Source organism: Cloeon dipterum, chromosome 3 (assembly GCF_949628265.1).
Source record: "Cloeon dipterum chromosome 3, ieCloDipt1.1, whole genome shotgun sequence".
In the NCBI taxonomy this organism is placed as follows: Eukaryota; Metazoa; Arthropoda; class Insecta; order Ephemeroptera; family Baetidae; genus Cloeon; species Cloeon dipterum.
In genome coordinates, this window is record NC_088788.1 from 14,515,739 (window position 1) to 14,541,596 (window position 25,858).

Consider the following 25,858-nt stretch of genomic DNA (forward strand, 5'->3'; position numbering starts at 1 on the left):
GGCATGATAAAATAAAAGAGCTCATAATTAAAATAAACTAATTGTTTTTATTTGCCACGCTGAAAAAGGGAAAAGGTTTCGTAAAGTTTTTTTTAATTACGGTCGCACATATGCCCGGGGCCAAATATTGAACCGAAATGTACATAATTGTAGTTTTAAACTGCACTTGAAACTCTACTTAATTAAAAGTTGGCATTATAAATTCTTGTTAGTGGAGCAGGCCTCGGGGGTGCTACTTGGCGTTGGTTCGCGCGCTTTGTTAGTAATACTCCCACTCCTCTCCTACAAAACCGGTTGCTGCGAGTAAAAAGCACCGCATCGCATACCTGCTGGTGTTTACCAACTCAGCTGTTCCGGCTTATTTGTTGGCCAACGATCTAACCACGGATAGAGCTAAAATAATATTCCCGAGTCCGTGAGTCGTCCCATGCTCCTCTAGGATGAACGTGACCGACGAGGGAGTGTCTGGACTGCTGTACGCCGGATTCAACCAGGACCAAGGTGAGTGTGCGGAGAAAAGGGGCGCAACTCGCTTCTCACGCTCGTTACCGCAGGTTGTTTCGCGTGCGGCATGCGCAGCGGTTTCAGGGTCTTCAACTGCGACCCTTTGAAGGAGAAAGAGAGACAAGACTTCGCGGACGGTGGCCTCGGACATGTGGAGATGCTGTTCCGGTGCAACTACGTGGCCCTCGTGGGCGGCGGACCTCAGCCAAAGTACCCTCCCAACAGGGGTAAGTTAAAAGGCGAGGTTGAGTCGCTGTTGTTTGGCGTACATGGCGTGACAACTTGTCATGCCATGTAAGGCATATTGTGCATGTACCAGTCTCAGACTTACGCGAAAGATCAGTAACGAGATAAAAAAGTGTGTATTTATGCCCTTGTGAAGCCAAAAGAATGCGGCTCATTTGTTGAAAAGGCTTGAATGGTGTCGTGTGTGTGTATGGGTAAATCGCATGTGCAACAAAAAGTTTTAATTAAAAGGAAAAGGTATTTTGATTGCATTTTTTAGTTTTGAAAAATTTCATTAAATTGATAGTCAGCAGCTAATGAGATTTATTTTTGTTATTTGAGCAAATTTCGGGCATAAAAGCAGATTTTTGTCTCATATTTAAGAATTGAAGATTTTACCATCTGAATGAAATCGTTGAAATACCACAGTGCGTTGAGATCTCGTAAAAACTTGCACTCACCTCATGCCCGAGTGTCATGGTATACGCCACGCAAAAAAAGTTTAAAATCTCCCCAGCTGTTGATTGAAGCAGATTACTCGCATTACCCATAGATCAGAAGTCAGATTTAACTGTTAAATTTGATTTAATAGGCCTGAAACACACAACTCTTTGAATTAACTTAAAATATTGTAGAAAGTCAACTTTAACTGGTATTCTCCTTATTTTTCCTACAAATTTTTTTACAATTGCTCACAGAAATCACCCTTATGTGAGAAATAATGCGTTTTCGGTACGTGTTAAGGATGGTAAAATAAAACACGTCCAAGTTTTTTCTAGTTAGTAACTTGTTTCTGACTATTGATCGCTGCAATCTTCTTGCCAAACGGTTTTCTCTGTATTTATTCTCTCCCTATAAAATTATTTATTAATATACAAATTCTATTTGACTGCTTAGAATTAGTAAACTATTTTTATACTGTTTTACGATTTTTGTGACGGTTTTCCGAGACACCGTTCCAGAAAAATTAAAACTAATGAATTAGCACAACGTGTGATTACTTTCAAATTTTAGCATTTTTACTGAAAAATCTAACGCTTTTGTCCAAATTACCAGAAATTCACCATTTTTTAGGAGAGCTGTACTAAATTCACTATACAAAAATCCAGAAAAATGTTCATGTTCTTCCATCTAAACTGAAGAATAGCAACAGGGAAAACGAAGGGCGATTTTATAATATCTCTATTAAAAATGAATTGAGCCCTATTTAATTATACCTGAACCTTAATTTGATTATTATACTGCTAGCGTTACCAACAAAATAATCAAGACGTGAATTTTTTTCCACGTTGTAAATATGTGTGTGAATGATTTGAAAATCTTAAAAAAATCCTTAGTCGAAAAATGGAATTTAAACTTTCTTAACAAAAATTAATTTACTCTCATCCGAATTACAGTGGTAATTTGGGACGATCTTAAGAAGGAGGCCGCCATCTCTCTCGACTTCAGCGCGCCCGTTAAGACCGTCCGCTTGCGACGAGATCGAATCGTGGTGGTCCTCGAAGGCGTCATCAAAGTCTACACATTCACCCAGAACCCGCAGCAAGTGCACGTGTTTGAAACGAGTCCGAATCCTAAAGGGCTGTGCGTCCTGTGCCCCAACTCCACCAATTCTATCCTTGCTTTCCCTGGACGAAAGACGGGCTACGTTCAACTGGTCGACCTTGCCAACACGGACAGTCCGCCTGTGGACATTTTGGCACACATGTCGCCTCTCAGCTGCATTGCCCTAAACCTACAGGGCACCAGGCTTGCCACCGCCTCTGAAAAGGTATTACTATTTCTACAGCTTGACTGTGTCGGAATGAATTTCACTGTAAAATAACTCAAGAATAAGAGCCCATTGCGTTTGGTTAGCTTACATAAATTTAAAAATATGATCAGACTTCCCCAATCCTATTAGAGTGAATTTTCTTACCATATTTGGGTAGGGTTTCCAGAAAATTTGGATTAATCAGATACGCGTACAAATGCGGGTCTGCTGTTAATGTTGCTAAAAGGGAATAATTAGCACAATAAAGACATTGTTAAATCAAAGTTAAGTGCAATAATTGGTTTTCTGTGTGATGCGATTTAGTCATTTTCCAATACTAATTTCCTTTTATATATTACTTTACAATATTCAACAAAAAATACTCTTGTAATTTTATCTTGATTTAATTTAGGAGGATTTTTCTATGATTTTTCTAATTCGGATTAGAAGTAATTTAAAAACAGATAGCCGTGTATTAGTTCATATTTTAAAATTATTTTCTTGGTTTTATTTGTTAACAGGGGACTCTGATCAGAATTTTTGACACAGCCACTGGTACAAAGATAAATGAAGTACGGAGAGGGTCCAACGCAGCTACCATTTACTGGTAATTAAATTTCTTAATAACTGTATGCGTGATTCTAATCTTAAAATCATTTGCAGTATAAATTTCAGCAATGATTCGAATCATATCTGTGTAGCAAGTGACCGTGGAACAGTTCATATTTTCTCAGCCGAAGACCCCAAGAAAAATAAAGAGTCAAGGTGAGTTAGTTTTGAATATTGAATGAAAATTAACAGTTCCATTCCATGATGTGTTGGCATCTAAAGTTAACACGTTGTAAGTATTAATTTAGGAATTTTTACCAACGTGCCATTCATTTCAGTTTGGCGTCGGCGACCTTTTTGCCCAGTTATTTTGAGTCAAAATGGAGTTTCAGTAAGTTTCATTTGCCAAACCGAACGCAGTGCATATGCGCTTTTGGCTCCGAAGGAAACTCAGTCATAGGTAAGTCATGCAGTGAAACTAACGTAATAGCCCTCAATTTTAATTTATTCAGTGGTTTGCGCCGACGGCTCCTACTACAAGTTTGCTTTTACCCTCAATGGCGAGTGCTCGCGCATCGTGTCTTCTCAATTCCTCGAGTGACCCAGCAACCGGAGCGCGCGCTCTTTGTAGTCGGCCAACGTCTCCTGGTCTTCACCTGCAAAACCATGACTGAGTGTGAGAATGAGCTCTATAAACTTTTTTATTGGATTTTTTTGTGCCTGATTTGGCTTGGACTAACTTAAAAAAGTTTTAAAAAACTTATAAAAAGTTAGTAACACTTGTGATTCGGGTATTGTCGCAAATTTCGTTGTTTTTCTTTTAAATTGAGCAACTGATTTAGTCTGACTGTTTTATTTTTTGCTGGAGCAAAATTGAATCAATGCGTACCTTGAAACTTGATTTTGTTAATATTCTCAGTCCAATTCAAATTTATATGTGTTGAAACTTGTGAAGGATAATTAATTAAACATTTGAATCTGGAGAGTTAGACGTGTGTTATTTAAATTACCTTTATTCATGAGGTTGGTCAACGCCTCAGAGTAATGCTGAATATAATCAGGGTCGAGCTTCTGTTTCACTGCGAGACTGTCGATAGCTGCCCTGGATGCACTAGTCTGCCACTCAAACAACTCGTTGTCCAAAGGACTCTTTTCTCGCTCCCAAGACTCCTCTTTCTAGAGGAATGAAGATATTTAGGCTCAAGCTTTGATAATATATTATCATTTGTACCATTGATTCATGATAAAGCACGGTGAGAAGAAAATGGGAGTAGTCTAAATTCTGCTTCCTGGTTGGACATCTGTCCACGACGATTGTCACCATGTCAGTTTCTGGATTGTACCTCTCCTGTACTAGCCTCAAGAACTTGTCTCGTGTCCTTCCTTCCAGCGGCAAGCTTGACAACTTCACCTGCAGCGTGACGATTCTCGCCAATGGATCTCTGATGCTTGGTGACGAGTGCAAATAATCGCAGGTGGTAGTTTGGACAGGGAAGTACTTGTCGCAAGCGTCCTCATTTGTCAGTTTACTCGGCCAGGGCGTGCAGAATCCTAAAAAGCTGTCTTAATACACGTAAATGCAGCTCACAAAAACTTTACTTTTGATGGCTTGGCAATGCCTCTGAACGGCAGCCGGTGTGAGATGCAAGAAATTTGGGATTTTCATTAGCTCAGCGTTGGCGTATTTGCCGGGCGGTGCGGCAAGGTCCTTAGCAGGGTAGCCCTGGCGCACGGGAAGTGGAACAGACGCAGGATGGAACGTCCTGGGGCCTGGCCACACGCTGGGCCAGTCCTGGTCGATGGGCATCCTGGTTTCGCGAGGAGGAAGCAGCTGGGGCCCTCCTTCTGTTCTCTTTTGGAAGCGCCCTCGACCCTGCATGGCACTCTCACCAGAACCCTTTCTCAGATCGAGAACGCGAAATTCTGCAGAGAAAAGTATGTACAATATTTTGCAGACAATGAAAGAAGAGCTCGAGGTGTGGTCTTACCAGTGTTAGATGCATCCGTAGAATATTTGGCTACAATCCTGAGAAGCCGATAGCGCGAATTACACATCATAGTTTGGGGCTTTAAATTACACTAATTTCACACTTAGATCACAGACGGAAACTAATTCCACAAAATCGCATGCACGTTTGTTTTGGTTTTCCTTTCCACCGGCATGTTCTGATTTCCTTTTCTTTCGGTGTCGGTTCGGTTCTCGGTGACGGTGGTGGTAGCAAGTAATATTGAAAACCGGTTAAAATCAGAGTGGAAGCATACATAATATGACTCTCTTTACCGCTTCCTGATAAATTAAAAAAGCAATATAATTCTATTTTTATATTTATGAGCTTTGTACATATTTATTATGTATTCAAGTTACAGAATGAATGTCCACACATGAATTTTATTTAGCAATTAAAACCAAAACCCACATTCCTTATTCATTCTTCTGACTGTAACATTTCGGTTTGTGGCGCCACGCTGCGGTCCATTGACTAATCTCTAAAGGTCGTGTTATGTAAACTGCAAAGATGGCAGTAGCAGACAAGGCCATTCAGGAAATTTGTTGAGTGAGCGTTCCTCGACGGTGGATGGAGCAAGTAGAGGCAGAATCACAAGGTGGACGAAGCGAAGCAGCGACGTGCTCGGTGCAGAACGCAGAACAGGCCGTGGCAGGCGTTCCAGGACGCTGACCACTTGATGGCAGACGCGTGAGCACCTGCTGACCGAAATGCGGCCTCCGTGGTGGCTGGTGCGGCTGCTGGCTGGGCTCCTGGTGGTGCTTGGCCGAGGGGTCGCACCCCAGCTGCTAATCAACGTGAAGAACCAGGTGATTTTTACTGTTGCGATTTAGGTACCCTTCCGAGAGCGAGCTATTGCGTCACGAAAGGGTTGTCTAGCCGGTTCTGGTGATCACATTGAGGCCCTTGCCTTTCATGGAGGCTGTTAGGCAACCAGAAGATAAATAAGACAATTTGGTTAATTTTTGTTTTGGTGATAAAATATTTACCTGGAGATTTTAAATGAAAAATTTACAAGTCTTTTTGTGAGCGTTTGTTCTATTAATTCTTTCTATTAAATAAAAAGAATAGCAGAAAATTGTTTTAATTAAACATTTGAGTGCGTGTGTTAATAGATTCTTTTCAGATGCGTCACAATATTATATTTGCAGTGTGAGCTACACCCACAGAGATAGTGGCATTAGGTCCCCCCATTAAATTCACGCATAACAACAACGAATGCGCATTAACAAGACCAATGAGGTCCCCGCAGTACCATTCCCAGGTCTAAATTTGGATTCGCTGAAGCCTTCCGCGTGTTCGTTGATCGATCTATGGAAACATTCATTTTCCTCAGGGCAGTTTCGCGCCTTTTAAATATCGCTCTCTCGCAATCACAAGAGTTGATAATTTTTTAATGGGCGTAATGAAACGACGCAAATAATCGCGCTTATGCAATGAATAAAAGTAATCCAGCCGGCGGCGCTTGCTTTGCAAGTTCGAGCCCGGCCGAGCTGCAACATGTATTTTCTGGCTCAGTGTCTGTCGCTCCGCTTAATTTTATTAGCTCGCCTAATGCAATTGGTTGCTGCTCGCCTGCTAGCACATAGCCTAGCGTACATAATGTACTTCTTGCACGTCGTGTGCGAGATAAACAGCAGAGGCGGCGGCGGCAGCAAGCAAGTTGTGTTGCAGATTAACAGGATTATCCCTTTTGCTCCAGCAGTTCTTTGCTGCTGACGATCTTGCCCAAACTAATTGCACTCTCACGAGGTAAGTTCGCCTACTCCTCCGTTGGGTGTGTGTACGCCGGATTATGCTGGCAACTTTTGCCCGAATTAATGGCCCAACTTTGCATGCGTATGCAAAGTAGACGCCGAAATGAAGAGCCTTTTTTCCCTCGTTGCGATATTGATTTTGCGTAATGTTGCTCAGGGATTACCCATCTAGCCGAAGTTGGTGTTGTTGCGAAATTTATGCAGGCCGCCCTCGGGTTTTCGTGCTAATGGCTACTTTTGCCTCCTCGTGAAAAAGAAGTTGTAAAGTAGTGTCGTTTGCGTGGCAGGCCCATCAGAAATCAGGATATCCGGCGGCAATCGCAAAACGGACGAAAAATACTTCTCTGCAACTTGTGTACTCCTCTGAGGAAAAGTTGGAGGCAACTTGCTTCTCTGTTTAAAAGTTTAATAGTGACCATTACGCGGCTGAACGGGAGAATTATCAAGTTCTTATTTGTTTCAGCAGCAATAAATTGTTGATTCAAGAAGGCATTGTGGCTCTTAGTGCAAGGACAGTGTGTTGAAATTTCTATAAATTTTAAAAAACATTTAAGGATCGATATAATATAGTATTTCAAATTTTTTTTTAAAGAATAGCAACGGGAAGAGAAAAGAACAGGAAATCTAGAAAATTTGCGACAGAACGGAGAGACAAATTAGTGAATTTCAGGATTTGAAGTCGGTTGTGCGTTCTGTTGCACAATTTGAAATGAAGGGAATCCAAAATGTACGCAGCGCCAGCTCATCCGAAATTTTGTCGAATTTGATTATTTCATAGTTTAGATTATATTCTTTTTCCATACAAGTTTTCCTACTGAATGACTTTATTTTCCTCACGGCTAAAAATACACTTTTTATTGCCAGAATATTTGTTTCAACACGAGAAAACGAAAAAATAGGATAAACCACATGCATATAATCGAATTTCCGAATTCGTTCTACGTTGGACAGAAATAAATTTGGTTAGATTAAATCTTGTCGCAAAATGTCAAAATTCGGAAAATAAGGAAAATCACAATCAGAAATCTAGGCATTTCTTTTATCTCTTTTAAACAACCTTTACTGAAAGAATAGAACAATTGGCTGTTAATCAATCATATTACCCGATTTTACCATCCAAATTAGGGGATTTAAAGTAGTCTTGAGAGGTAAATGAATGACAAGAATTCAACCTCGTTGATTTCAGAGTTGTTTAATTAAACTCAACCAGTTTCGGAGAATCCAATCCGCCCTATTTCATGAGTATGCCACAGCCGAATTCGAAGTATACTTAATAGCATGGAATTTTCAACTCTTTTGTTGCCAAAGAGTCTTTATAAAAATTGTCTTCTTCGTTCGGGGAAAATGCTAAATCTGTGCGGAACGGGTGTGCCGGAGAAGCAAAGGAAATAAAAATTCATCACCAGAGCAAGCACGCGGGCAGCCTTCTAGCGAACACGTTTTATACAGCTTCTGCTGTAATATTTTGAAGGATGAATGGGACGGCTTTTGTAATAAATATGGTCACGGTCTTGAATTTCGTTCCTTCTTTATCTCTTTCTCACAAAAGGCACAAAGCAGCGAAAGGATCTCTTCTTTATTCTTCTCCTTTTATTTTTTTCTCGCCGGCAAATTCCGCGTGCCGGGGCAGAGAGGCAGTAAATTCGGGAGGAAGAAAGAAGCGGTGCGTGTGCAAAAAAGAAGAGGATCAAAACACTTGCCGGGTTTACTACTGCGCGCCCATTGTCCTGCCCCTCGATCAAGTTATTACAACTCGCCTTTCTTGTTACACACGCGTTAACATCCACCCATTTTCCACTGGTCTGAATAGTAATGAATGCGCGCGGGCCAACATTTCCCAGCTCTTACCTCGATGGCAATAAAACTTTTGGGAGTGAGATCATGAGACGGACGAGCTCTTCCGACTGCTTTAACGATTTCAGCCCAAAATGTATATGAATGAGGCCGATTTTTCTTCAAGTCGGAAGGGCTGTGTTGGAATTTATTGCCCCGGCAAAATGGGCGAAAAAGAATACTGGCTGTGCTGGCGCCGCGTAGCTATTTTTTATTGTAATGTATATCTCGTGTTAAATTTTCACTTGAATTCATTTTGTTGTCAAAACAAACCGCCTTGAAAAATTCGCTTTCTTTTTCACTTGGGGTGGCTGAATTTTGAAACAAAACCGTCTCACTAAGGTTAACACAAAAATATTGATCGTTTAGACCTGTCAAATTTTGTTGGTTTTAATAAAGTGAATTCAGCCGCACTCTCTTGGAGTCGGCTGTTTTCTTCTGCATTGCAGTTGATTTGAATCTTAGATTACATTTCTTGGTTATTATTGATTTGATTTTGAATCGATTGCTTGCACAAACCTCCAACAGGCAACCCATTTCGGCGAAGAGAGCAGTGTTCCTTCCAATGAAAAATTCACGACGCGCTAGGTCAACAAATCCACATTAAACATGCGGCAGAAAGCAAACTGTTTGTTTTCCGTTTCCCATTTCCGACGGCCCCTGCGAGCATGACATGTGTATGTAAATGACGCTTGTTTTTGACTGTTCCCGTTTCTGCTTGCAGGGCGGTGACGTCTTGCAGGAGACGATCGCGGCCAACATGAGCGAGGAGTGGGTGAGCCTCGAGTTCCAGCGCTCCGACGGCACCCTCGTCACCCAGATGCTCGACTTCAAAAACGTAAGCAATTCCACAATAATATTTTACCCTCGTGTATCGCGTATTCATTCATTTATTCACGAGCCGCGGGCGGGCGGGCAGGCATTTTGTTTGTCGCTGGTTGCATAAGCGGAGAATCGGCACGCGACCCGCCGCCCGCCTACCCCGCAGGCAACCGTGTTGTGTTGTTATTTACGTGCGGCTGCGTTTTTGCGCCCAAATCGAATTATTCGCTGCAACGGAAGCGAGATTCGATTAGATGCGATCTTTTGTTTGTGTTGCAGGCCGAATTATTATTATTATTGCGCGCGGCTCTGCAGGCCGACACGCGACTTTCCTCTCGTTTCATGTCTGGCAGGCAAGCAAAGGCACTTGGAAATTGCGCTATCATTTCCTCCGCCCCGTTGCCGATCCAATCATACGCGCACCTCGTCGACATGGGTATTTTTGACCGTGAATAAATTATCTCAGAATAAATTATCGCTAAATTGCCGGCGGGGAATTGAGATTTGGCCGTGATTTATCAGCCTGATGAATGGTAAACACGGCTCTTTAGGCCCACCGGTGTGTGCTTCCTGTGAAAAGGAGCAAATTTTGTTGACGTGTTTGGCCTTCATCAAGTCAAATAAACGGGAATATTGGTTCAGCGCTGTTTGCCCGGCTAGCACACACAAAAAGCCAATAATGTGCACTCAAAGAACAAACTTTTTCGCGTTAAATTATATATGAATGCGAAATTAATGAGTCCAATTGGGCGTAAAGCAACTATTTTTCGATTGGCTGCCTTCCAAGCGACGGCTTTGTTCAAGTTTCAGCGCGTCGATCGTGTTTGCAATTCCATTTTCTGGATGGAAACGCCGAAAGGAACGATTGAAAATAAATAAAAAGGAAATCAAGATCAAAGAGCTCGATCGAGCACCCAGCATCAAAGGCTGTTTTCTTTTCAAACCGCAACAGTATTTGCGTCAAAAGAACCCCTGCGAACAACAGTTGGAATCTTTTCGTTCCGCAGGCACCTTCGGAAAATAATTTTCACGTCCCAAGACGGAACGGAACGCGCGTATGAAAAAGCGCACAAAAGCAAGCTGTGCCCGGCTCTTTATCAGCGTTAAAAATTAAAGGCGGCCCATTTTGTCTGCGAAGAAGATGAAGCTCGGGCTCCCGAGAGAGGCAGAACCTGCGTGTGCGTTATTTTTTACGTAGTGTACAGAATTTTCCGTGCGGCACGCCGGTCGGGGCCTCCGGGCGAAGCAGCAATTTTTTATCAGCACGTTCGCAATTTGCCCCGGCGGCCGATTACAGAAAGAAAGGGACGAGAAGCGGGCGAGTGAGCGAGCGGGCGAGCAACCAACAGTAGTCATATTATTAGAGAGCAGGCGAGGGCGATTACACGCAGAAAAAGGCAGTCTGGGGAAAGAGGAGCAGCAGGCCAGAGCCCGCGCGCGCTGCGATCGATAAATATACGCGAACTGACTCGGCAATGCCAACACTCTGTGTGTATGTGTGTCGACTGCACATTGAGATGTACTTTTCGAGCCTAACAACAGGCCGCCGCTCCTCTTCTTTCTCCCTGAAGAGACGCAAAGTCCTCTTCTCTCTCTTTCTCTCTCTCTCTCTCTCTCTCTCTCTCTCTCTCTCTCTCTCTCTCTCTCTCTCTCTCTCTCTCTCTTTTATATATATTCTCGCTCTCGCGCAGGGCAAAAAAGAGAGAAAGCCGTGTGAGAGGGAGCAACAGCCAGCCCGCCTGCTCGCCCTCGGATTACTTGATCGAATTTCGCGCTGCTCGAGGATAAAACGAATTTGCACCGAGGAAGAATTCGCCCGCTGCCGCCGCTGCTGCTGGCTCCGATAATTGGATCTCTCGGAGCTTTTATTCCCGAGCACTTTTGCCCGACGCACAATCAAATTGCGCACCGATATTGGCGTTATTTCGTCCGGGAATAAAAGAAGGCGCCTGCCTGCCTGCTTCTCGGCTGTTGGCCGCGCGCTGACGTGAGATGACTTGATTACACCGGGCGCGGAAATGCCCGAGACTTTAATTGAGGCCTGATATTACGTAATTCGGCGGAAATTGAGTTCGTGCAACTTTTTGCCGCGTCCACTGAGCGGCCCGAGCCGTAATTGTGGCCAAGCGAGCAAAAAGGCGACGCAGAAATGGGTCGTGCGAGTTTTTTCTCCTCTCGCTCGTGCAACTGACAACCGGCAATCGAAAAAAACGCCGATGTGTGCTGCCTGGCGAGAGACAGTTGGAATTAATTAACAATAAAGCCGCAGTGTCTATGGCTCCGTCAGCTAGAGGCAAAAACAGCACTCCGGCACACGATTTATCTGCGCATAATCTATTTAAAGTGGGCAAGACGAGATGATATTGTTAAGCGGCATGGAAATGGAAGAGAAATGTGAATTGGAGTGGATATTTCATGTGTTCATTCGCGAGAAGGGATTTTTGCTTTGAAAAATTCATGAGTTTAAACGGATTTGTTTCATATATTTCAGCACAGAAATTGTTTTATAAAAAATAAATTGGATTCAAGTGCTTTCAAAACTTCCTTTGAAATAAATTCAAAGAACTTTCTCCAAAGTTAATATTTCCTCAGTGTACTCGCCTGGAAATTAGTTTAAGCAAAAAACGGGCAAGGAAACTTTTAAGCATTTTGAAAAGTAAGCGATCTCAGTGGATTTCCTGTCGCGATGGTAACCAAGTTGACATTGTCCGATTAAATAATTTTAAAAAATTGACAGATATGTAAAGATAAAATAAAAGTTCCAGTTTGCTGAAATTTGGCGTAAAGAAAATATTTTTGGAGGTGTCATTTTTTTATATTTCAAACAAAATCCAAAATTTTTCTTCAAAGTTTTGTTTGAAGCCTTTATAACACTTCATATTTTAAGTACTGTACATGCTCTGAAAAGCTGAATGATTTTCCTTTCTTATATGTATTTTGACTGTATGTAAAATTGTGTAAATAACCAATACAATATTTTTCTTTGATAAATTAAAAATTGATCCTTAGTTAAATATTAATTCATTTCTAAACCAGGAGGATTTTTCTCAGAAGTATTGCACTTAGTTTTTGTCGATACTCTGCTGACGTCATTCACGACGACTGTCTCGAACTAATTGAGAAGCTGTGTAAATGATGTACCCATTCTCTTATCGTAGCACCAATCAAAAGGCATGTAATTTATTCGTGTCAGGTCGTCAGTGCAAAGAATTCGGAAGCGCCGGCGAGGCCGGGGCCGGCTTCATTTCCTCCACTGATCAGCCGCCTAATGAATTATTTAACAAGCAAAAATCCACTCGCTTGCGTTCCGACCTGAGCAGCTCGGGTTCGGCGGGCAGACCGGCGATTATCACGTCAACAAAGCATCCGCACGGCGCGATCGGATCGGGCAAGGGTTTAATCGCGGCCCGAATCAAAACGGGAAATCCGCCCTCGCCGGCTGGCACCGGCCCGAGCCGAGCCGAGCGCCCTGCAGACCGGCCTCGCTTGTCAGCAGCGGCGGGAATCAATTTGGCAGCGTGGGTGTTCATTTCTTGGCAGTTTGGTTTGGCAGCAGTTCAAGTCGGTCGACGCGCAAATTGAATGGATGCGCGCCCCAATCGGTTTTAATCAGCCGGATCAACAGAGCGGAGCTGTGCCTCGGGCGAGCGAGTGAACGAGGTGTTGCGGATTAGGCAGGGCGCATTTCTCTCCGCACACACACACAAACAGGTTGGCCGAGGTGGCTGGCTGGCACGCGAAATTGTGGATGGCTGCAGGCGCTGCTTAAATGTTTGAAGACGTCGGGCGAGAGACGAGCCGCTCAAAGAGCTCGAGAGTTGTTTGCTCAACTTTCTTTGCTATTACCTTCCGCCAGGCCTACCTGCATGCCTTGCATAATTTAACCCGAGTGCTGCCTGTGCAAACTTTGCAGCCCGTTCAGACAGACAACTGATCAGCGCTGCTGACAAAGCTCCCACTCGCTCTCTCGTGAAATTAATATATATAAAAAAACGCGTGCGCCTGTCCAATAACACAAAGTGCGGAGCGAGCGAGGAGACTGCTCTGCTAAAATATTACACGGGACGCAATATTTGCCTTGTGAGGGAAAACTGACGCGTGCTTGCTTTTTGCTTTTTGCCTCGCTTTTAAAAAAGGTCTTTTTATGGAGGTGTTTTTATCCCGTCGTCTGCTGCGGTTCCTCTTTGAAGCGCCGCGTAATTTTAGATGTTCTTTAGAGAGTTGCAATTTTGACTCTGGTGAAAGCTCTCATGTCATTATTTCTGAACGTAATTTCTTTTTTAAGTGTTTGTAAACGTACGAGGAGAAGAAAAATGTTTTTTTCTGTTCTTGAAAGACAAACACACAATAACAGTGGCTGATGCTTCCGAGAACGCCTGAGCGGTCGAGTGTTATGCAACCCGCTCGACCCGCTTGACCAACGGGAAGCCTACACAAACGATCGCAGGGGTTCTAAGCGGTTTAGCGAGTTGTTGCTGTAGTGTTTCTGCCTCGGGTCCTGCGGGCTGCGTCAGCTGGGTAGCCCCTATACCATTTCGTGTGTCTCCGAGCAGTCCAAATTTCACGTTTGGATGAGAATGGCAGTATTTGGGCTCAAGACATCTGCGTTTGTTCCGCTTGAATTTCTCCTAAGTGAGGTTGTCATCTGGCTCGAGTAATTACGCCTCAGGGCTAGGGTCCTCTCGTGATAAATTTCAAAAGTTTTACGTTCATTCGAAGCAATTAGACTGATGGACTTTCTGTTCTGTGCAAATTCAACGGTTGCGTAATTTCCTGCGGGCCTTGTTGGTAAATATGAAATTCAACAGACCGCGCGTGTTTTTGCTCGCTGTCTATTTTCACGGCTGACGGCGGTTGACCACGTGACGCTAAATTTCCAGCCCAGCGTGGCTGGCTGACAATAAAGCTCCATAAAAAAGTTATTGAAACAAGATTGCCCAACTCCAATATTTACTTTTGCCACGGCAAATAATAAAATCGATCCGAATTTTTTTTTCATGAAGCCAGCCAGCAGTTCTCGTTTTGATGGTAAAGTACGCAAGTCACGTTACAGCGCTTAAATCGGACTTTTATAAGTTTAGAAAGAGTTTAAATTCTGGAATTTACCGAATTCGCTGTTAAAAACATAAATTATATATATGTACCGTGGTGTGCTGTTTTTACTAATTTAAAATATTCACGCTGCTAAGCATTCTAGTTAATGAAATAGACATAATCCGCTGAATTCACTCGAGAATCTGGTGCATGCAGCATCCCTCATGCATGAAACGATTTCAGTCTGGCATCTCATTACAATAATTGCTGGGAAAATCGATTTTAATTAAAGCAGAGAGCATTGTTCGCGGCTTATCTTTTCCGAGAGAACGCACGTAATGCCGCGGATTGGAAGCGTTTAATCTGAATATTAGCGGTATCTATGTCGTGGGCGCTCCCCCGGGCACCACTTTTCGCCTACGCCCAGCCTGATGAAGATTTCTCACGGGGCGTTGCTAACACCGCCCGGCCGATTGGGCTCGAGTCGCAGACATAATTAAGAGGCGATTAAGCAAATGGGCCGCGTGCAGCAGCAACAAAACGCCCTCTTTCGCCCAACTCGAGCTGCTGCGATCGTTGGCCGGACAATTAGGCCATTTCCCGGCCCGCAAATACGTCCCCCCGGATGTCGTAATTGGCGCTGCCGAGCCGGCGGCGGCAACAGCGGCGAGGGGCGGCATGCGCTCGGGGGGATGAACATCATTATTATTATGATACGCTAACGAGGCGCGCAGCTGTAATTATTTGTAAAAGAAAGCGGTGCAAAATGAAGTGGCGAGCAAAAAGCGGGGCTCGCCTTTCAAAGCAAACCAAACGACCGGTGGGGAGGATGGTGACGGCGGGGTGCCGCGTTTTCCTTCAAAACGGGAAATTCGAAGTGTCAGCAGGAGCTGCAATTCAAAAGCACTTTCCCGAGTGCGTCGCATTAAATCGCAGCCAAGACGGCTCCCAATCTCTCCGCACGCCGTAAGCCTCATCAAATATTCAAGAAAGGACCGAATCTTTGCACCGTGAACCGAGAAAGTCTCTTACCAAGTGCAAAGATGCATGAATTTTTCATTGTGGGAGTTAGATTAAGGTTGCTCACCAAAACTTCTGTTTCAACCAATACTGAGCTAGTCCCACACCACACAAGTTTGGTGGTGCTCTGGAAGTGTCCCACAAGATCTCCCGAAACTTGAGCCATATTTCACAATAGAAAAATTTTCAAACCAAATTTGTATACTCACCTGGCTCTACAACGTAAAGTCTCTGCTAATGATGCTGTTCCATGTTAAGGTTAGTTCTCTAATTATTGAAACTTTGGAGGAAAAAATGGCGACCCAACACAGCGTCGTCTCGTTAGCGGAGTCATAATTGCTTCCCCAAGCACTCGAGTTTTCTGTGCAATCGGCCTCGTTGAAGCAGCCCGTCCTCTTCTCTGCGGCGCGCTATCTGATTGAGAAATAATGAAATTTCGCACGAACCACGTCTCGCCCTCGCAGTTTTCCGCTCATTAAGGGTTAATTATGCAAAACACTCACTACCGGGGGCAAAAAACTCAACCTAATCTCCGCAATATAAATATATGTTTTGCCTTATCTAGCGTGTCCGGCACTTAGGAAAAGCAAGTCACGTTCGTCGTTGCTTTTTATTTCATGCCGCTCGGATTTTTACGCCGATTTTAGCGACGCCCGGTCGTGCGCCTGCAAATGCCATGATGATATTAGCCTCTCTTAATGGCTGTCGTTCCATCAGGAAATTGAACAGGCTGCGCGCTTTTGACCCTTTTTGGCAACCAAATTTCCGGTTTGCTCCATCGTCGATTCATGGGTTGCAAATACTTGTTGGTTTTTGGAGATCGTCCGTCACGTTAATTTATTGGACGCGAAAGTGTGTTAATTCTACTATATCACGTAGTGTTAATATTGGTTGGCTACAAATTTGACCACATTTCGCAAAGAATTAAAAACTTATTCGTTGGGTAGAATTTAAGCTAGCCGAGTAAACATTAACAATTTTAAAACCTCTCTTTTTTGTCAGTTGTTCACTTGCATCGGTCAAAATTGATTTAGTTAAAGGGCTTGCCATATTTAATCTCGTTTCGTTGCTAAGAGTCGGAAAAAAAGGTAAAACTTTTAGCACTCGAGCTGAATCAGGTTGGCGAACTTTCGCAATAAGGAGTGGGAAAAGAAACAAGTTTCGTGCAGCGAGTCCCCAAGTTGTGATACCAAACTCAATGAAAGAAAGTCGACGAGGACTCGCGGCCGTCTTTTTTTCCGGTGCTTGCTAGATGTCCTTCTTTATCCGGTTCAGCAAACACGTCGAGCGTATTGGTTTCCGATGGCAGAGAGACGCCAGTATGTCGCGGGGAAAAACATGCATCTTTGTTTGCGGAGGAAGCGGCGATAAATAAGCCATCAAAGCACCGGCGCTGGTGCTTTGATTTTCCCGGTGGAAAGAAGAATGATGCCGGTGCGCTGCGATGACTGCAGATTGCCTGCTTGAGCGAAGATTGCTTTTAAACGTGCCCGAAATTTGGCGCGAATTCCCCGCAGGCGATGGGCGATTTATGCGCGAGTGCTCCGGATCAAAATTTATGTCCGCCAGGCAGGCAGGCTCTCCTTTTTGCTCGGCCCTTTGAGAGCGTCCCGAGGGACACAGTATCAAAGTTGGCCGGCGCAGCAGCAGAAGTAATGAACATCGCGCAAAAAGACGCCGGCGACCACTCTGTTTGAAGAGAATGGCAAAAGTCAAGAAGAGGGACAGGAAGGAAGTTGTCTTCGGGGTGCGGCGGCGGCAACGGCGGCGGCGGCGGCTGCAGATAAAAGTGGATATTTCTTTCTCTTTGTATTCACGTCGGCACGGCGGGCGGGTGCTCTAGCCTGAGGAGAGAAAAAGACATAATGTCGATGTAAAATGGAAGAGCTACACTGCTATTAAGAATTAAAGGGCGCCGCCTTTGTTGCCCGCTCGTTCGCTCTTCCTCTTTCACTCACTCTCCTGGGCTTTCTCTATAATTCACAAAGGCATCAGCACAGAATGTGTTTCTAACCCGCCGGAATTCAGGCCGGATTCGGCTCCTTTCGCAGACCTTTCCTTTCACGAGGGACCACCTTTGATCTAAGGTAGCGCCCGCAAGGGAGTTGATTAATTTTCTTTCGCCTGCTATAATTAATGCAAATTTTCCACTTGACGATTCGTTGGGGGAAAAATTATATAACTTCGTTTGACACGGTGTCGTTTGATCCCGCCCTCACTCACGATGCCTTGCAGCGAGAAACTTTGTCAAAGTACGATCCAGTCGATATTTGTTTCTTGCCATCATCTCTGTTCTGCTTTGAAGTGAGGCAGGCGTTGGGGAAGACAGAGCATCAAGGATGGCCTACTTTCCTTCAAACAATGCATATCAACGCCGTCGATTTTGCAACGTACATTTGTCTCCACCTTCGCCTAAGTCAAAGTTCGTCTTTGTGATCGAGCCATGCAGGAAACCTCCTTTGTGCTGTGCAGAGCGATGGTGCCTACTTGAAATCGGTTAAAGCATGCTCAACAAATAATGAGAAGAGTCATTCGGGCATTTTTTTCTTTTAGTCAGACCAAATCAAGAATAAATTATTTTAATTATATGAAAATTTATCATTTTTAAAAGAAAACTGTTGCTATGAGCTATCGTCGGAGGTAGCTGTATATATTTAGGTCCTAAAGGATCAAATAAACACGCCCTCTGAATAATTCAAAGCACGCCGACCATACCGCAGTTGAAATTGAGATCCTCCTCGTTGAGGGCAATAAATTATATATATTTATTACATATTTATTGAGTAGACAACCCAAAATCGTTACTGTAGAATTTCTTAACCAGCATTTAAAATTATGATCTCCTAGTTTATTTGTTCCTTTACTTCTTCTATCGACTTGAATTTGTGTTTAAGATATGCGTAAAAGTCGCTAAGTTTGCCTGACGAGGTGCCAGGCGTTGTAATCTAATGAAGTCATCATACAGCATTTTCTACTCACAAAAAAGTGCAAAGGATCAGCGATGCAAAAGCTGTTGGGCAAAAATTTAACGCTAGCTCGCGTTGGTTGGTCTTCTGTTTATAGCTTGACGCGCACGTTCACTTGTTCGCTTTGTTGAAGCAACACCGTGCGTTACGGAACCAGCTCCCTGAAAATTTAATCAAAACCTAATTAGGGTGGCTATAGAACAATCGGCAGCGTCTAGCCACGTCGGGATTTGCGCTTTGCAAACACCTAGAAATTCGGTCCACTCTAGTGCGAGGCTGAAAATTTGATGAAAGGCTCGTTCGTTTGGTGGGCCCGGCGCTCGGGCCCTGCTGCAGAGGGTTTCGGCTGGTTGGTTGACTGGCTGGCATGCGAGAATGTATGCGGGGAACGGAGGAACGTGCCGGCAGGCGAAAGAGTAAATCTCAGTCGCACGCAGAATTGCAAAAAGGCCGCCTTGCTTTACAGCAAGCAAGGCTTATAAAAATTCAGCAGTTGCCCGCCGGCTCTGCTGGTGGCAATTTCACAAGCGCGCGTCTCTTATTTTGTTTACTTAGACAAGCCGCAACACGTAGGTGCTCGACGGGCTGAATAAGCAAGCTGCCTGCCTGCCGGAGAGCGGGAACCTTTTTGCCCGGCCGAGCCCATGTGCGGAGCAGAAGCTGCCGCCTTCTTTTTATTCGTTCGTTAAGTGCGAAAAGACGAGCGACGACACTTTGCGCCCCAAAAAGTTTTCGCGTCCGTTTTTTAGGGCCGACGTAAAATTTCCATGCCGCGTGCGCATCGATTTTCCTTCTTTTGCCGAGAGAGAAGCCCATTGCTTTGTCGAGCTACCGCTGCTTCTGCTGCTGCTGCTGACGTGCAAATGCAAATACGAAGACGCATTTATTTGCAACTCCTACAGACGGTTAAATTGGACTCGGAACTGCGGAAAATGGGACCGTGGTTACGTGGATTGGCGAATAATTTGCGCAAACTGAACGCTAGCTGATTTTCTTGTCATATGCAGACACTAGTGTGTCGCGTTGAAAAGGAACACAATAAATTGGCCTATCCTTTTTACGGAATCAATAATGCAAATCCGAGAAGGGCATTTAATACGGTGGATTTTTCTAGATAAAAACTATTTTTCTTCCAATAATATCGCATTTGTTGCAATCGATTTACATTTTTCACGTTTCCAAGAAGATTGTGAAGGTGAAATTCATATTTTTGCTGATGGATTTGGATAATTTTCGACTGGAGTAAATCTTAATTATTGCAGCAATTGTTTCTGAATGTCCGAAACTTTTCCCAAACTCTTTAAAGTCATTAAATAGTTTCATAGCTCAACAGGCTAAAAGAAACCCTTGAAATTATTGTAAACCACATAAAATTAACAGGTTAAACTCAGCTTAAACAATTTTCGTAAACATTGCATTGATTACTAGAAATGGCTAAAATGCATTTTTTCTATTTCTAGAGCTAACATGGTTAAAAAGGTAACATTAATTTTTTTTAAACCCGGTCTGAATATAGAAATATTTTTGAGAAAATCTTTAATGCATCCACAGTTTTCTGCTAATCTTTGATCTATGATGCGATTTTGACGACTTTCGGCAGTTTTAGACAATTTTGGGCTCCTAAATCGGTTTCAGATGAATTGAAGCGCGGTGTAAATGTTTTAAAATTGCGTTATTCATGTGTTGTCTAAAAGTAAATCAGACGCGCAGGAACATGTAAGTCGACTGTCTTCAATTCCCGACCCTGCAAATGAGCTAAAATCGATGCAGCAGCAGGGTGAGACTAGAATTGCTCTGAAAGCAAAATTGTAAAAAGTTAATTGCAGTTTTGTAAAAGCGTACTTGGCTCTTTGTAGCACTCGAGAAAATGAACGCTCGAGGGCGTTAGTAAATGCGGTCGACCTCGATTACAAGCTATTCACATGCAACTTGATGTCTGTTGGCAGGAAGTGGAAATTCTGAAGGCACTGATCCTGGGCGAGGAGGAGCGCGGCCAGAGCCAGTACCAGGTCATGTGCTTCGTCTCGCACTTTGACAAGTCAGAGGGATTCATCTCGCCCGACGCAATGGCCAAGTTGCGCCAGAAGAACCCGTCGACCGTCCGCACCCCAGAGGAGGACCGCGGACGCCAGAACACAACGATGGACGGTCTGCTGGACCTGTTCGCCGGCGCCAAAAGCGTCTCCGCCCTGCTGCCCACTGTGTGCGCCGAGGCCAAGGACGCGACGTACGCGCCGCTTGCAGACCTCAAAATCTGGAGCGAGCATGCAGGTAAAAATTGTCACAAAATCAAAATTTTTGCCACCTGAGAAAATTTTAAAAATAGTCATTTTATAGTTTTAAGAATATTTTAGTAGGGGATTTGGCACAATAAACACGGAATTAGGATTTTTCGGAAATTTTCTCCATACAAGAAAATATAAGTAGTGTAACAATGTCCATTCTCTAGTCAAGAAACTCTGTTATTTATTTAAAGCAAAGGCATCACGTTATGAAACTTATTTTAAGCCGTGTCCAACGGTAAAATTAAATACGATAAACCCACAAAACCGCAGCATTTTGGAATGCCGTGGTTGGAGTTGATATCAAGCGCAGCATTTATGTTGTTTCCATATAAATTTGACTTCCCACAAGCTTTGCCACAAAATCCATTTTGATAGAACAGCAGTATAATCCTTCATTGAGGTACATGGAATTTTTCCTTTTAGGCTTTGTTTTATAACACGAAAAGCAGATTTTCGCTATTTGAAACAGCTTCACAATAAAAAATGAAATTTTGGGTTGGTGCTTTATTTTTGCAGCGATTGAATTTGTCGTAGGGAGGGTAAGTAGCGTAGTTAATCGAGATTTCATCACTTGGCTCTCTTTTTGATTGCGTTCGGCAAAAGGTGCAGTCAATCAACAGCCGGTGCTTCAAAATCCAATGCGCGGATTTTGTTTTTTAGGTAAAGCACTGCTTATCTGAGCCCGAAATCGCGGCTGTACAGAATGATAACATATTTCTTTCCATCCACTTCTCGGGGTGAAAAATCGCGTAAAGTGGAATCAATGAATTTAGCTAGTTAGAAATAATGGATGAGATAAATTTTGTACAATGTTGGAGCTTGATGCTCGATATCCCCTGTTCACTCTGCTGGAATTAATCATCGAAGCGAAAAAACAAACATCCAAGTTCTCCTGCTAACTACTTGGGCGAGTTTGTGCTTCGCATCTCAACTCGTCTTGCTTAACATTAATTAATATATGTCTCGCGTTGTTTTTGTTGGCTGCTTGTTTAACATGAGCTGCGCACGACTAACACACACAGAGGCTGGGGGGTGCGCAGGGGGCCGGTCTAATTTACGTCGGCGGTTATCTGCAAAACAATTTATTAGGGCAAAGTGAGCCTACCGTTCAAGCTGTTTACCCTTGCGCTTTCTGTCATTTGCCGGCGTCTCGTTAATTAATCAGCCGCACGACGAGGCAGTTTGCTCATGTCAGCAATGCACGCGCCCCCTTCAGACGATTGCCAAGGCGCCTCACACCGAGTGGCACGCCGCCTGCTTCTGTTTTTCAGCAGACCCGAATAAACGAACGGAGTAAGCGGTGTGCGTGCTCGTTATCCGCACAAAGTGAGGGATTTGACGAAAGCGTGTCCGGCATTATCTCTCTGCTTTTGCTCGTGGAATGCGCTCCGCGGTTACAACACACAAACACGGTCGCTGGACGCTAATTACGCCGCCAGCTTCATGGAAACTCGCCGCCGAATTACTTCGCGCCGCATGAGCTTTATTCGCTTTATCATTTTTAGGGGGTAATTAATTTTTGCTTCGCCGCGCACACAAGCAAATGGGATTTTTTTCAATTCTTGACTGTTCTATTTTAGGATGAATTAATTTTGCTGTTAATTGTGGGAAGTTGATGAATAGATTAATCTCTTTAAAGCAAAGTTAAAATATTGCTTGTCTTCCTATATATGCTTTGCCTAACAAGCCGCGTCTGTATAATATGAACCCTCAATTAATTTCAAGTCTTAAATTATGAGTTTTTTATTTAAAAAGAAATAATAATGAAAAGTAGAGTAGAAGGCCATTGAAGGAGAATTAAAAACATTTTAATCATTTTCCAGCATTTCAATTACTGTGGAAATCGAAATATAGGTTTTAATACCCGCAAACTTAAAAAACCAAATCTAGATTAAAATTTGAAGGTTAAATTCTATTTTATCCGACTAAAATGGATTCGATCATTTTGGTTCCTCACTGAACACTACCCAGCTATGAAAATTAATTAAATCAGCTGCTTCAAATTTAACAATTAAAAGAAAATGCTGTTCTATTTTTCCAAGTAATTAAGGCGCCTTGCACTTCATTAGCAACCATTTCAAATAAATCCTGTATATTTATATAATTGGTGAAGCTAAAAAATATCCTGGTATGAAAATTTCTCAAAAATTGTTATTTAGGGCTCAAGTCGGAAAATTGGTTAACTTTTTATTTGAAAGTCTAAAATATTCAGCACACGCGACACCCACTTTTGTAAAACATTTGCTACAAGGGAGATAAACAGGAGGGAACGGGGTCAGAAATGGGAATTCCCGAGAAATTATATCTGTTGGGCTATTGGGAAATGTCGGGAATGGGAAAAGTTTTATGAGAACGGAATCCCAGGGAGAAAAATTTATTTCCAAAGTTAGCACTTTTGAAATATGTAAAATCCACCCATATTAGATTAAGATGCTGATTTTTGGAGCAGAATAAATAGATGAAATCAAATCAATCTTGATCAAACTCATTCTTCCTCATTATGAACACAGGTTTTTGAGAGTTGGATGAATTGGAATCAGTTCAGTGAATTTTTGTTTTGTTTTCATGTTTGCAGGCAAGGACTTGACGCAGCTGCTGAAAGTGGTGCCAAAAAAGGGAGCGGAGGTGACGCCGCGGTGCGCACACGTGTCGGACACGTGGCGGCACTGCATGTGCCATCTCGAGCTGTGTATCGGGTGGTACCCGTGCGGACTCAAGTTCTGTAAGAGCAAGGACAACAGCGGCAAGCTTGTTTCGTACCGGTGCGGCATTAAGACGTGTCGCAAGTGCCGCCTCTTCGAGTACCCGGTGCGGCAGAAGCAGCTCTGTCTGTGGGACGAGTGAAGTCAGCCGCACCACCTTTTTCCGGATTTCCGTTCGCGATCAAAGACGGTGACGCCCGACTCTTGCCATTTTGGACCAACCCGCACGCGCTTAGTTAGACACCACTTTTGTACCACCTTTTTGCAGCTTCATTTGTTCGACTTGGCTGTGTTAGCGTTGTAAAAATACATATTTGAACGCGATTTTTAATTTGTTACGAACGGGTTTCTCAGTCAGCGACACGTTGTGGCTGGTGAGCGGAACGACAACTAACTTTTGTACTTTGTCGGAGGCTAGACCCTTTGTTAGTTATTCGGTTGTGGTATTTTATGCTAGCACATTTCTTTACACTAGATGTGCAATATTTTATTTCAAAATGTTCTAATCAAAATGTTCTACCCTCTGTGATTATAATGGACTGGTCGCGGCTAATTCTTATGTTAATTTATGCGACAGAAGCCGCGCCCGGTTCATTAAAATTGACTTTTTTCCGTGACAAGAGTTTGTGTTTTCCCCATTCGATTTTCTGCTTTACAATGGAGGCCTTAATTAAAGCGTTATGCGCTCATTTCCATTCCACTCCTTCTGTCAGTCATTCAGCCCCTGTATTTTATTGACCCGGCCTCAATCTGCATTGCAAAAACTTGTGTTGCATTGTGAGTGAAACTCACCCCTGTGAAGTTTTCAGGAGTAATTTATTCTGACGGCGGGCGAAAACAGAGGAAATCAGAGAAATTTGGCTACTTCGTTTGCTTCACAAACCACCGTGAGTTGTATTCAAAATTTCGCGATACTGTAAGTTTCCATGTTGCGCTCTGTGTCTCTGTCATGTTAGTATAATCATAGATACATTTCCTAACGATCTATAGGTGTGCGTAGACGAAATATTTGATGATTTCGCTTTTGCGTTTGCTAGACATAATTAGACCCATTTTGTAAAATGGTAAATTAATAATAACATAAAAAACGGTGCAAGCGTCAATTACTGCAAAGAATGGCCTAATTTGATCAAATTGAGAAAATCAACAAAATAAATACATGGCAGTTTTGTTGCAGCTCGGAATTGAATTTTGAGAGACAAAAATTGCATTTAGAATTTTTGCATTAGTAAAATTCATGGGCCAATTGTTACTAACGACAAAAAATGTATAAAGAGTGCGATAAGACTTTTTCAATATAACGAGCGTTTTCATATTTCTACAACACGATAATATTTTCCTGATTGGCTTTGCAGGTAGAAAGAAATTGAATCACTCATAGATTTATGAGAGGCCTGAAACGAATGTAAATAGGCAACTTGCGCATAGATGAAATCGGAGACTGTATACGAGGAGCAGCGTACGAAGGCCTACACCCAGAACAACGTCAAACATTGTGCCATAAATATAATTGCCCGCGTTTATTTACAATGAGCATCGCTGATGAATTGTGACATTTAAAATAATGTTGAGCGATAAAACACTGCGAATTCGCGTACTACAGTTACATATTAAATAAAGACAGCTATGTTACTATTGTGTGTTCTTCGCCTATACTAAAAGAGTGAATAAATCAAGGTGGTATTTAATGGATTTTTATACATCTCATAAAAATAACCTGCGGCTCGTTTCATTTCCTTGCAAACCCAAAGTGCACACGCCCGAATTTATCGCAAAAACTGCTCTCATTCCGTCAGGCCGGCAGAGAGATTTGACTGGTAAATTCATCCGCGAGAGGTGCGAGGGCGGGGAGGAAGTGGGTTGCGTAAAAGCATGCGAGAGAGAGAAGGGTGAATTATTCGCGTCGCCTCTGGCCTTTATTGCTCTCGCAGCTCGTTTTTTATCATTCCACCGCATTGTGTTTCGCAAGTGCGCGGGCCGGCGCCGGAAAATGGAAAAGGCGCGCCCGCCCGCTCGGCGCCCGCCCAACCGCCACGCACCAAGCGAACGCGAACACTCATTTTTGTTCTCCCCGACCACAAAGCCCGTCCGTTCCACTCTCGTTCTTCCGCTATTCAAATGCGGTCCTGCTGATGAAAGGCCCTCGCAACGGGGCACACGCATTTTCTGCAATATCACTCCCGAAAAATTTCACAACAATGCATTGTGCCCTGCTACACACAATCCCGCACCGCAATTTTCCCTCCTCCGCGCCCGCCTTATGTACCTTAACCAAATTGTGTGCTGCCTGCCGTGGAAATATGGGGCGCATTGTATAAAAAGGGCGGAAAATAACGGAGCGATGGGCAGGGGATAGATATTGAGGTTTTTCATTCCGTTGCGGCAGGGAAAACTCGTTCGAA

At 43.4% G+C, this 25,858-nt stretch overlaps 4 protein-coding genes across 4 annotated transcripts in view; 2 read left to right on the forward strand and 2 right to left on the reverse strand.

The window, feature by feature from the left end:
• The first annotated feature begins 317 nt into the window (after positions 1–317).
• Positions 318–4,016, forward strand: LOC135939075 (WD repeat domain phosphoinositide-interacting protein 3). The gene is made up of 7 exons (XM_065483247.1): positions 318–501; positions 555–731; positions 2,127–2,500; positions 3,004–3,089; positions 3,146–3,247; positions 3,370–3,491; positions 3,544–4,016. The coding sequence occupies exons 1-7, from the start codon at positions 441–443 to the stop codon at positions 3,630–3,632; spliced, it is 1,011 nt and encodes a 336-aa protein (XP_065339319.1). The 5' UTR covers positions 318–440; the 3' UTR covers positions 3,633–4,016.
• Positions 1,367–25,858, reverse strand: part of LOC135939071 (charged multivesicular body protein 7) — a 71,356-nt gene continuing 46,864 nt past the window's right edge. The window contains exon 10 of the mRNA XM_065483240.1: positions 1,367–1,378. The gene's annotated coding sequence lies outside the window, so the exon portion shown is untranslated. The remainder of the gene's footprint in view (positions 1,379–25,858) is intronic.
• mRpS35 (mitochondrial ribosomal protein S35) lies at positions 3,519–5,222 on the reverse strand. The gene is made up of 5 exons (XM_065483249.1): positions 5,020–5,222; positions 4,631–4,954; positions 4,263–4,582; positions 4,042–4,207; positions 3,519–3,687 (listed from the first exon to the last, which is right to left on the reverse strand). Exons 1-5 carry the CDS (start codon positions 5,087–5,089, stop codon positions 3,617–3,619), a joined length of 951 nt encoding a protein of 316 aa, XP_065339321.1. The 5' UTR covers positions 5,090–5,222; the 3' UTR covers positions 3,519–3,616.
• On the forward strand, positions 5,532–25,172 carry oaf (out at first). Its single transcript, XM_065483228.1, has 4 exons — positions 5,532–5,846; positions 9,352–9,465; positions 20,416–20,740; positions 23,330–25,172. Exons 1-4 carry the CDS (start codon positions 5,748–5,750, stop codon positions 23,596–23,598), a joined length of 807 nt encoding a protein of 268 aa, XP_065339300.1. The 5' UTR covers positions 5,532–5,747; the 3' UTR covers positions 23,599–25,172.

Excerpts from the sequence above, each read along its gene's own strand:
- LOC135939075 (XM_065483247.1), top strand. The coding sequence starts at position 441 with ATGAACGTGACCGACGAGGGAGTGTCTGGACTGCTGTACGCCGGATTC. Across the intron at positions 3,090-3,145 it reads AACGCAGCTACCATTTACTG|TATAAATTTCAGCAATGATT; the intron begins GTAATTAAATTT and ends AATCATTTGCAG. Across the intron at positions 3,492-3,543 it reads CGAAGGAAACTCAGTCATAG|TGGTTTGCGCCGACGGCTCC; the intron begins GTAAGTCATGCA and ends TAATTTATTCAG.
- mRpS35 (XM_065483249.1), bottom strand. The coding sequence starts at position 5,089 with ATGATGTGTAATTCGCGCTATCGGCTTCTCAGGATTGTAGCCAAATAT. Across the intron at positions 4,208-4,262 it reads TGCTTTATCATGAATCAATG|AAAGAGGAGTCTTGGGAGCG; the intron begins GTACAAATGATA and ends TCATTCCTCTAG. Across the intron at positions 3,688-4,041 it reads GACCAACCTCATGAATAAAG|GTGAAGACCAGGAGACGTTG; the intron begins GTAATTTAAATA and ends ATGGTTTTGCAG.
- oaf (XM_065483228.1), top strand. The coding sequence starts at position 5,748 with ATGCGGCCTCCGTGGTGGCTGGTGCGGCTGCTGGCTGGGCTCCTGGTG. Across the intron at positions 5,847-9,351 it reads TAATCAACGTGAAGAACCAG|GGCGGTGACGTCTTGCAGGA; the intron begins GTGATTTTTACT and ends TTCTGCTTGCAG. Across the intron at positions 20,741-23,329 it reads AATCTGGAGCGAGCATGCAG|GCAAGGACTTGACGCAGCTG; the intron begins GTAAAAATTGTC and ends TCATGTTTGCAG.